This window comes from Saccostrea cucullata, unplaced genomic scaffold (genome assembly GCF_032062105.1).
Source record: "Saccostrea cucullata isolate Sc308-1 unplaced genomic scaffold, CSIRO_AGI_Scuc_v1 ctg356, whole genome shotgun sequence".
Lineage (NCBI taxonomy): Eukaryota > Metazoa > Mollusca > Bivalvia > Ostreida > Ostreidae > Saccostrea > Saccostrea cuccullata.
The window spans coordinates 1,181,743-1,194,217 of record NW_026918279.1 but is presented as its reverse complement, the minus strand read 5'-3'; the positions used below and the strand labels follow the sequence as shown (position 1 = coordinate 1,194,217).

At 33.3% G+C, this 12,475-nt stretch overlaps 1 protein-coding gene across 1 annotated transcript; it reads right to left on the bottom strand.

Moving 5' to 3' along the window:
- Nucleotides 1-2,976: 2,976 nt before the first annotated feature.
- Nucleotides 2,977-11,976, bottom strand: LOC134262112 (lysophosphatidic acid receptor 6-like). The gene is made up of 2 exons (XM_062744505.1): nucleotides 11,764-11,976; nucleotides 2,977-4,600 (listed from the first exon to the last, which is right to left on the bottom strand). Exon 2 carries the CDS (start codon nucleotides 4,198-4,200, stop codon nucleotides 3,100-3,102), a length of 1,101 nt encoding a protein of 366 aa, XP_062600489.1. The 5' UTR covers nucleotides 4,201-4,600; nucleotides 11,764-11,976; the 3' UTR covers nucleotides 2,977-3,099.
- Nucleotides 11,977-12,475: the final 499 nt, after the last annotated feature.

Sequence of the window (12,475 nt, the reverse complement as noted above, 5' to 3'; positions counted from 1 at the left end):
GATAGTGTTTGAAATCTTTCCTGTCCACAGTGTAACAATGTCATTGTAATTGGACTTTTTAACCATACAGAGAGACATAAACGTATAGTCTTGGGCTTGGGACTTACAATAAACCTTTCATACATGTACATGGCGTCTCTTTTGATTCATTACTACCTGTAAATCACTAGTTAGGTCTTCATCACATTCGCAACAAACTTTACTCTGTTCCTTTGAAACTTTTAAATAGTCTGCTTGAAAAGGTCAAGGAAATTCCGTTTTTCATTCCTTGATCTAGAATATAGTCTCGGATCTGCGGTTATGGATATTTCAAATCATACGCTTTTTAGACCGCCACAGAAGAAAATGCGGCTAATACAACTTCCTGAAACTTATAATATTAAATATGCCAATTAAGGAATTGACGCAGTTAATATATATGTATTATTCTTAATCACAAAAGGGTCCAGTATAATTGTATTCCACCATATTTCAAGTGTCAGACCATGTATTTCCTACAAATATACATGGACTTTGCTTCAAACTTTTTAATAACATAATCCAACTTCCTTTTCACGTTCTTCTTCTGGTTATCCAAGAAGGATATGGAGATAACGAACAGTATTCAACATCAAAGTCCATAAAACAACACAAAATAAGAGCAGAGCAAACACGGACCTCCGAAACATCAGAAGTGGGATCAGGTGCCATGGAGGAGTGAGCATCCCCTGCTGACCGGTCACACCCGCCGTGTGCTCATTGTCATGATCATGAAATAACGGAAAAATCCGTCGTCAATTCAGTGTATAAATAATGGACTAACAATTGGTATGAAAAACGTCAGTCAGCATTTGATTCAATGATAAATTGTATTTGCTGACAAGGTCATTGTATCGACCATAGAACTTACGAAATGATGGCTTTAGACGATACTGCTGATATTATTGTATCATCAACGTGCTTGTCAATAATTTACCTCGTTTTAGAAATTGTTCATACGTAGAGCATGCTCTTGCGTATAGAATCAACTGAGATATATACACTCCGTACGCAAATGATGGAGGTGTATTGCTGCACAAGTAAGGGAAGTTGACGATAGAAAAGTTAAAGTCGTCACGTTTATCAAATAACTTGGTTGTTAGGTTACAATTAACAATTTATACCCATAGCCCCCTTTCTAAGGAGTAAATTCTTATCATGATCATAGGACAGTTTTAAATATTTTTTTACATTCTAAAAAACCGATCTGAATTCGAATTACCATATTATTATTATCTATATTGGAATCCAGAACTTCAGAATCTTTAAAATCCTTACAAACAAAGATACATAGCGGGTTCCAGTAAATGTTCTGCCGAGCCTCTTTCTTAAGTACTGCGCAACAATATGATACCGGTATTCGAGAAATGATCGTCATTTTCCCGTACATATACAGCAATGTACCCTGCATGCGGGTTTATATCTCTCAGTTGATTCGATACACAAGAGCATGTTCTACGTACGAACATTTATTTAAACGATGTATGCTATTGCCAAACTAGGTGACAAAACAAGGATATTACCAGTCTCGTTTAAAGTCTTCATTTCGTAAGTTCTTTGGTCACTTCAAAGACCTAATCAGCAAATGAAATCTATCATTAAGTCAAATGTAGACTGTCGTTTTTCATTATACAATGTAATTGTTGGGCAATTATTAACAAGCTGATTTGTCTATACAAATTTTCCCGTAATTACCCAATCATGATATTTTTGGAGATATGCGTTTGCTTTGCTTGTTATTTGTCTTGTTTGAATTGACTTTTGCGGCTGTTCTTTATCTCGATATATTTCATTGTCACAAGTCTTGTCGGCTGAACTGTAACATGTTATTTATGAGGTCTTTTAATTCTTGGATCGCATCCGATTTAGTGAAAACAAAGGATGAATGGTCTGTATGTTGCCTTTCAAATTCCTTATATACTTGTTTTTCTAAAACATAATATCCATTCTTACAAAGTTTTCAGATCTTCCTTATATATTTATTCCAATTTCTGTCATTATCTTTGACACAATTAAGGAATGAAGCTTATTTTAACTATGTTATGCGATACAACATAACTTGGTGCAGTTTACGCTTTTTTATAAACAACATCGCTGTTTTTTTTTAATATCGTAGGTTATTAAATATATAATATAGGTTAAAATAAGCTTCATATTCCTTATAATTTTATATCAGTGTAGACAATAAGACAAATTTTCTTCCAAAACTGGCTTCAAATTGAGCATATTTTAAAAGTAACGTCATGCGGAGCTAGTAATAATATCACCAAATGAAAGATTGGGACTCCGTGTATTTAGAACGTTTTAAAATGATCGCTTTAACTAATTATATTAACATAAGTAATGTCATATCCAGAGGTACTGTACTTGAAAGAAGAAGATCAACACCACTTCAGAGGATTTTGTTATAGGTGGTCAATATCTAGGCTCTGCCAGGTGTTTTTATTTGAAAATTTTGGAAGAAAAAGCTTTAAAATCCTTTAAATTATCAAACTTTTGATTTGATTTCCTCTTAATGATTTAAGTGGCCCTTAAAAATGTTAAGTGTATGATAACAATCACCTATAATATATAAATCTGACATAAAATCAAATTTAAAATAATTTGAAGTTGTTGAGAACTTCCTATGAAAACAAAAATAGAAAATTCCACGTAGAAAATTCCACGTTGTAAGGACATAAGTGTTATATTATCATAAAAAAACTGAGGTTAATCAGACGTGTTGATATTTTCTTAAGATTTTTAAGCATCATGAATTTTACGATATCATGGGATTGAATTTTTAAAAAAATATATGGTTGTTCTATTTTTTAATCTTTATAACGCATAATTTTATTATATTGAATTTACATGTAGTCAGCAACAGACTTTTATGTTTCTTTGTAGAAAGAATGGAGGTGCATGTAAAGAAAACAGCTTTTCGAGCTTTCCGAAAAAAAAAATTATTTCACGAAAAGATGTGTTTTGTCATAATTTTATTCAACGATAAAATTTTAATTTAAAATAAATAAGCATCTGAAACATGAAGTTATACATCGATCAGATAAATTAATGATAAAAATATGAAGCCATGTAAAAACGTCAGTATTTCCTGAGTTTTTTGAAGCAGCAAATGTCGGCTAGCTTGTTTCTGAATTTGAGATCAAAATACCCGTATACCAGCGGGTTCACAATGTGATTGACAATGAAAAGTCTCTGCAGAGTTATGTAGATATTGGATTGGACTGGAGAGAGTCGATTGTAGTAGTTCGGATCTCCTCGGCTGAGGAAAACGAAAATGAAAGACGGGAAGTAGGACACGGCGTAAAACAGAACCAAAATGGCGAACATCATGTTGAAGTTGGTGCGGTTCCGTGTCCGAGATTCTTGGCGGTTTAGTCTGACTTTATCGAGTTCGCTCAGGGTGGGGAATTTCTTTTCCTTGTCACTGTTGTCACTGATGCTGCTTTGAGTCTCACCCACGAACGAAAACGCCCGGCTCCGAGACCTTGCACGCGCCATGCCCTTGTTTTGTTTGGAGAGTTTGTATATGACGCAGCCGATGGGTATGTATAGACCCGTGGTGGCAATGATGTTGCCAACTGCGACCAGAAAGACAAAAATCAAGTACGCCTGCTCCATAGCTTTGTGATCAGAGTTTCCTGTGAAACAGGCACTGACAGTAATGTTATAGCCATTGTATGGCGTCTTGAAGTTTCCTATCCCCGCGAAATACAGGATGGGGATATTTATAGCAACTGAGACTATGACAGTCAAAATAATCGCGCCTTTTTTCAGTTTAGAACTCAGTTTATCTCCGGGTTGTTGGCGCACTTTTATGAAACGGTGAATTGCAATCATCAGTAACAACATTGCGGAAGCGGTTGAAGTGCTCCACATGAAAAACAATGGAACTTTGCAGAGTATGTCAGATTGGACGCTCTTGACAACAAGAGTCTTGATGCTGTGGTACAAACACGTCACAATGGTCGCCAGTAGGTCGGCGACCGCCAAGGCGGGAATAAAGAATCTGTCCTCGCGACATCGCCTCATTTTGAAAACGTACACATATATCACAGTGGAGTTCCCCACAATTCCTACTATTAGGAAGATCAACAAGAGTGACACATGTGGAAGGCTCTTCTGCGCCATGAACTCCCGCCATTCCTGAACCAGCTCGCTTTCCGTTATGTTTTGGATCATTTTCGATTTTATTCACTGACAGTCAAGAAAGGACCTCTTGAACGCTCAATGGAACTTGTTTTCGAATAAAATTAAGAAGTATTCTATTACCTCGTTTGTCCTTTGAAGTAACAAAATTCACATGCGATTTTTCCCTCGGAGAGTCCCTCTCCTTGGTCCTCGGGTTTTGAATCTCATTTTCAAACTTTCAAGTTAATCTGCAATTTTTCACGTTTTTATGCACAAGTATATTTACTCAGATTGAGGTGAACGTCCTGCAAACACGAAAGTCCCCCAACAGAATGAAACAAAACCGCTCGATATGACAGGAAGGGAGTCCCGCGCAAAAATAGTTATTCACATCCGGGCTCTCAGGTCACGACCTTTCTGTTTTTCTGTGTTTTTACTGTTCTTCTGAGATCTAGAAACAAGAAAAGCAAGATAATAAAAAAAAAACTTTTAACTTTAACAGCATGCTTTTTCTCGGACAGAAGTTAATTTAACTCATTATGGAATAATTTTTAATTATCCAAACTTAATGTATTTTACTAATAGATATATGTTATGAAACTAGAAAAAATATCATTTCAGGTCAATTTAAGTTAAAACAAACTCCCTGGTGAGGGTGGATTGTAGGGTTTCATAAAATCCTGATTTAATATACTTGTTTAAATGTGTGAAAAAAAATCCGCAAGAAATTACTTCGAACATGATGATTTGACCCTCACCAAAGTGTGTTGTTACTGTAATATCATTTTTTTTTTTACTTTTTGCAGTATGGTTGTCCATGACTATTTTGTTAAATAATCTGTTACACTATCTTTTTTTGTAATAGTTACAAAATCAATGGAACCAACGTAAATTCTATATTGTGTTTAAATTCTTTAATCTTCATTTTGAGTATGATATAGAACGCACTTTGTATTTTTTTAAAAAGTAGAGCTTTGCTAATTATAGTTTGTTTGATGCTGAAACGAACACGTGAAAATAATAATGGCTCTTTTTTTTCAAACAAAACCAATTTGTAGGTCGATTTTACACTTGCGTAACGATTAAAAGAAAGTATTGTATTTTTTAAACATAAAACACTTCTGTACAAAACTTACAATACTTTCTTACAAACGTTACGTAAATGTTCAATGATCTTCAGGTTCATAAATTTTCAAAATTTGTGCAATTAAAGGGTGAGTCCCTTCCAAAGAAATTCTGAATGATTTATAGCTTTCGTCAACTGTAACAACATTTGAACATACTTTGATTAAATATTGATTATTAATTCATTATGAAAAATTAATGGCTAATATTTTTTAATGTCATTATCAACTTTTTTCACATCAAAATAATATCCAGATTGCTATTTACATTTAATTTATTTCGTCTCAATTAAAGTCAATGATCCCCCCTTACATGTAACATCCACGAATGTACTTTACTGATTTATCATCATAAAAGATGTAAGTTTATTAAAGGCTTCAAAATAAAATTAATCACGTGCTGAATTGACTTCATTTCTATTTAGAAAATATAAGTAATTTATATTTAAAAAAGAATTATCTGTTATTTGCATCATACAATACATATAACGTATTTTAAATATAAATTTTAATAAAAAGCAAAAAATAAATCAATTTAAAAGGAAAAAATCAATCAATTCTGTTTCTAGAAATTCTACATCAGTATCACAACTTCACCAAACCTCCGCCGATTTCATATATTTACAAAAAAGCTTATTTTTATGTCACAAAAACTTACAAATTTACCTCAATACTTAGCAAGAGAGTACCAGTTTCAAACTATACATTGAATTTAGGTAAGGTATTTAAAAAAATAAAAATGTTAACTTCAGTTATTACTAAGTCTATATTTTTACAAAACTTGAGAATGTTCATGACATTGGCATTTCTCACTCTTAATTTGCAACAGAAATGTGTGTTAAAACCCTTTTTCGTGGCCAAAAGAAATGTCAGGAGACGACAGGGAGAAGTCAGGATAGGCAGGGAGAACGACAGTGGACGACAGGGAATGGACATGGAGGTCAGAAAATGTCAGAGGACGACAGAGAGTAGAGAAGATAGACAGGTACAACGACAGGGGACGACAGGGAGTGAACAGGGTAGTTAGTGACAAATACAGGGAGTCAGAGACAATGAAAGGGGGTCATAGGATAAAGTCAGGAAGAGACGGGAAAATGTCAGGGACTAACAGGGGATTTTTTGATTCAGTAGCACAAAGTGCAAAATAATGTTAATTTAATTAAATAAATCAATTAAATTAATCAAATAAAATAAACAAATTCAAGGAGAAGAAAAAATTCTCCTCAGAACATACTCCATTTCTTAATATTTCTACGTTATTTCTGATGGAGACAAACTTTGTTCAGTTACCCTCTTTCCGTTTCAAATTTATTAACCTCGATATTTTTTCCTTTGAACACAACTAAGATACACGCGGCCATGCAGGGGACTTGTTCGGGGATCGCACAGGCCGGAAACAGGAACTGCAAAGGAAACCAGCACTTCTGCCTTAAACGACAGCACCCTGCAACAAGGTCAAAAGGTCACAGAGGGACAAACCACAACCGTGAAGTGTTATCCTCTAACAGCGGATTGACCCAACGCTCATATTTCCTCATATATTGTTTTATGGATTTTTGATCTTGAATACTGTTCGTTATCATATATGTTTCATAGCGTACAGTGCTCTCCTAAAAAACGAATCTTAATGAATTCAATTACATATAATTACGCGGTCATGTGTTTTACTGCAACAGCTGCAAAAGCTTATCTCCGACAGTAAAAATGTATTGTCTCTATTTATATTTGTAAAAACTTATAAAAGTAAAATTAAGGATATTAAATATTTATTATTGATATGTTTCATCAGTGTGTGTTTTATTGGTGGAAGGGCAGCTGCTTTCTAAGTGATAAACGAAAGTGGCTTTTACAAGAAATAAAGATGGCCTGACAATACTCAGTGAATTTAGATAAATTATATACATTTCAATTTATTTTTCCGAATTTTGAATATATTGCTTTGACTTTCTTATTGCACATTTGGAAAAAAGTAAATAAACAGATTAAGAAAATGACTTTTTCCAATTTCACTTGTTTTACGTATTTTTGTAGCTTTTATTTGTGGCAATTACATAAATTATCATTCAGCTTAGAATCAGTCCCTACTTTTGTCGGTGTGAAATTGTGCGATTAAGAACCATCATGAATATTACAGATGATCGGTTTAATGATGTTTTTTTATGTTATTATTTATTTTTCAGCAATTTTCCGGGTCAACTCAGTACGACCACTTCTGATTTCATTATGATGGGGATTCCATGCAGCTTTAAAGTAGAAAACATAAAAGCAACAATTGAGCTACACCCAAGCATTGAGTACATTTTGAATGACATGATTATGTTGACCTATATTTTCTATAATTGACATAATTACTAGCCATTTTACTTTTCATCGTGCGTTGTCATATTGGACGGAAATAGTACCATGTGTGTCACAATACATGTATGTAACAGAGTTTAAAAAGTTGCTATGCGTTTACTGTACAATTAAAGCTTGGATCATATATGTAGTTTGTATACTGTCCCGAAATTATTATTCCAACTATTTTTATATATTATGAAATTTCAAACTTTTTGAATAAATAAGGAAATTTTGTCATTGCCAATTATGAAAAGGAAGAGATCTTCACTCAGCAAATGAAAGAATTAAATTCGCTAGTTCCTTTTGTACAAAAACAATTTATTATTGAAAACAAAAGCATTGATAGTCGCTTGAAAAGATTCAAAAATTAAAACAATTATCGAATAATTAAAACAAACAGACTTTATTTAAGTTTATATATAGTTTATATAAGTTTATACAAGCAAAAAGAACATCTGTTATATTTTCTCGTGCCATTTATCAAGAAATAATTTTTTTTTTTCCGAAGTAGAAACCTATGGTGGCATAAGACCGCGGAACATTAACTGGCAAATTTGGAAATATACACCTTACGTCATTTCTATCTGTTACAATCAAAACATTCAGTGATAGACAATGAAATGGGCGGTTACAATTCGACGCGGACATTTGGAAAACATCTGATTGAAATTGCAGATCGAAATTCATTTTCAATCCACCTCAGCTAAGAAGGCATATTATTACTGATTGACCCAGAAGACAAATAATTTCAATTTTGGTACAGTTTGAATTTTTTTGTCCAGTGTTTTAAATGAATAAATATTTAAGGGAGAAATATTTCATTTCTGTTTGGTAAATATATGTATATCTTTGTGTTGGTGGTTGGGGGGGGGGGGGGGGGGGGGGGAGGGTTGAACGATTTTTAAATAAAGTCCAACAGTTTTCAGTGAGAATAAGTATAAAACTCATGCACTCTTATAATCCTAGAAATAAAATATATTGTCTGTTAAGCCATGACCTGACTCGACAATTTTTTACCCCCCCCCCCCTTCTAGAATCAAATATCTCCTGAAAAATAATCTTTGTCTTGTATGATATTTCGCGTTTTAATGTGAACTTCAAACAATATGTATTTGGGAGTTGAAATATAGTTGATTTTTGGATCATACATTCACTCTTTGCTTTGAAAACAGCTCAGGTGGATTGAAAATGAATTTCGATCTGCTATTTCAATCCGATGTTTTCCAAACGTCCGCGTCGAATTGTACCCGCCCATTTCGTTGTCTATCACTGAATGTTTTGATTGTAACAGATAGAAATGACGTACGCTGTATATTTCCAATTTTGCCAGTTAATGTTCCGCGGTCTTATTTCTGCCCCTTGTGTGCAAGTTATTTTTCTATCAAATATGTCGACATGCATAAATATTTTGCAACATAGCTACATATTGTTGACATGCAAGAAAATTGCAATGAAATAAAAATTATAAAACAATCTTCAAAAATCTCAAATATTGCCCACATGTGACATCCAACATACTAAATGCTATTTATTTATGTTAACATGCAAGATAAATATGTGACATGTAACGTAATATGTTAACATGCAACTTAAAAATGTTGACATGCAACTTATTTATGTGGACATGCAACTTAGATATGTAAACATGCAACTTATTTATGTCGACATGCAACTTATTTATGTCGACATGCAACTTGGTTATGTTGACATGCGAAATAAATATGTTGACATGCAACTTATAAGTTGCATGTTGACATAAATATGTCGCATGTTGACATAAATAAGTTGACATATTTATCTTGTTTGTCAACATGACTAAGTTGCATGTCAACATAAATAAGTTGCATGTTAACGTAAATAAGTTGCATGTCAACATAACCAAGTTGCATGTCGACATAAATAAGTTGCAAGTCGACATAAATAAGTTGCATGTCAACATAAATAAGTTGCATGTCAACATATTTATCTTGCACGCTAACATAAATAAGAAGCATCTAGCATGTTGGATGTCACATGTGGGCGATATTTGAGATTTTTTATAATATTTATCTGATTGCAATTTTCATACATGTCAACATATTTATGTTGCATGTTGAGATAAAAAATGTCAACATATTTATCTTGCATGTCGACATATTTGATAGAAAAATAACTTGCACACAAGGGGCAGAAATATGCCACCATAGTAAAATGCAACTTATTTATGTTGACATGCAACTTATTTATGTTGACATGCAACTTATTTATGTCGACTTGCAACTTATTTATGTCGACATGCAACTTGGTTATGTTGACATGCAACTTATTTATGTTGACATGCAACTTATTTATGTTGACATGCAACTTAGCGTTGACAAACAAGATAAATATGTCAACATGCAACTATTTATGTCAACATGCGACATATTTATGTCAACATGCAACTTATAAGTTGCATGTCAACATATTTATTTCGCATGTCAACATAACCAAGTTGCATGTCGACATAAATAAGTTGCATGTCGACATAAATAAGTTGCATGTTTACATATCTAAGTTGCATGTCCACATAAATAAGTTGCATGTCAACATAAATAAGTTGCATGTTAACATATCTACGTTACATGTCAACATATTTATCTTGCATGTTAACATAAATAAATAGCATTTAGTATGTTGGATGTCACATGTGGGCAATATTTGAGATTTTTGAAGATTGTTTTATAATTTTTATTTCATTGCAATTTTCTTGCATGTCAACATATGAATTTATGTTGCATGTTGACGTAGCTATGTTGCATGTCAACATATTTATCTTGCATGTCGACATATTTGATAGAAAAATAACTTGCACACAAGGGGCAGAAATATGCCACCATACTTTACGGTATTTTATGATTCGCTTTTAAACTCATTTTTAGTACATGTACATTCATCAATTTTATTAACACTATGTTTTTTATTAGTTTTCAGTAAAAACTAATATACATATTTATTTTCATAAACAGTATAATTTTTCTTTCAAATACATGTACATTGTTTTATATTTATATTTTTTCGGATTTTATAAACATATTAATATAAAATTATATACTACACGTACATGTACTCGAAAAAAGTTACTGTGTGCATAATTTATTAGCTAATATCTTTTTATGAATGTAATTGATAACAATTCTAAGTTTACAATGAATTGATCAATCATACGGTGAAAACAACCTGTGCTGACATAATTATAAAAGGTAGCCCAAAAATATGTCTGAAATTATCAGCATTCGTCAAAAACCTTAAATGAATATGCGTCTGACCAAGCAAAATTCGGGCTACCAAATGCGAAACATACAATGTAGTACGTGTTTTACAATATGCTGGGCTCAATGGTATATGGTAGGAAATTGAAACATGATGGTTTTCCAATGACATATTTTGCCTCGGAGTTATTTCCCTTGGCCGCATCTTTTAAGTCAAAGGGATGGATTTTCCTTTTAATTGAGCAACCAATTTTAAACTTTTGTGGCAGAATAAGAAGGGGGAAATCTATTCATAAGAAAACAGTGTCATCTCAGTGCTCCATATAACGAGTTTAGTTTGGTTGATTAAATGAAGGAAAATGGGTTACAATATGGTGGCCATGGGGAATTAACTCTTGCTAAAATGGCTTCGATGGAAAACCATATATTAATATCTTTGCGTAGCAGAAGAAATTGCGTCCAAGTGAAGAAAATTCCTTTCCACGTGTATGCCTGCATATCTTTCAACATTAAGTGAGCGTATGACGACATATTTGTTGGATCACTTTAGAATCAACCGTGCATTAAAAGTTGTAGCTCTCGTCATATAAAATTATAATATAATATACCTATACAATAGACACGTGTCATGACTGTAATTTACAGCGCTTGGAGAAATGAATTGCTTTTGCTTTGCTTAGGAATAAAGTGTAATAAGTTACTAAGTATTTATATATGTTATACATATAATTACACGCAGCACGTGCGTTTTCTTTAAATGTGCAAGCAAAGAATTATGATTTAACTAATAAAAGGCATCCACAAATGATTTTCTTTATTAAAAAAAGGAAATCATTTTTGAATGATGCTAAAACTGATTTATAAAGGCCTTACCCCCCTCTCCCCCCCCCCCCACCCTTGTAATTTACTGAATTACTTACCGACAGGTTTCACCCTCTGGTGTTCGCTGACAATTTGTCCCTCTCTGTCAAGGCTGTTCAGAGCTCTGAATCATGTTCAGGCACATGATGCGGGGACTTGAGAGGTTTGTACGGATGTGTACTTATCGCTATGACACTGAGGCAGTATGGAAACCAGGACTAACGACCGTTGTAAATATTATAATTATATAAGTCATGTAAGTACATCTGTATACACATCAAGAGTCATGCGTTGCTGTTTTTTTTCCTTTCTTTTTTTATAGGATGATCGCAAATAACTCCACCCAGTACGTGATATTGAATTCAATAAATATTTTGAAATATTTACAAAAAAGTTTCCTGCTTATGTCATACAGCACTAAGATATCTTTTGAGAGTCCACAATCATCAAGTACTCACTTTACTCATTGCTTTGAATTTTTTTGCTTGTACCGACTCTAAGCACCTACTAACAATACTTATTTTTTGTCCCCCGCTTGAAAAGTGGGGGATATTAATTTGGGCCTGTCCGTCTGTCCGTCTAGCTGTCCGTCCGTCTTTCTGTCTGTCTGTAACGCGTTCGTTTCCACATATCTCGAGAACGCTTTGAGCTTTCGCAATAAAATTTTGCACAGCAACTCCCCATGGCTTAGAGAAGAACCCTATTGATTTTGAGGTCAAAAGGTCAAAGTTCAAGGTCATAAATTCGCAAATTCTGTCTGTTATAACACTT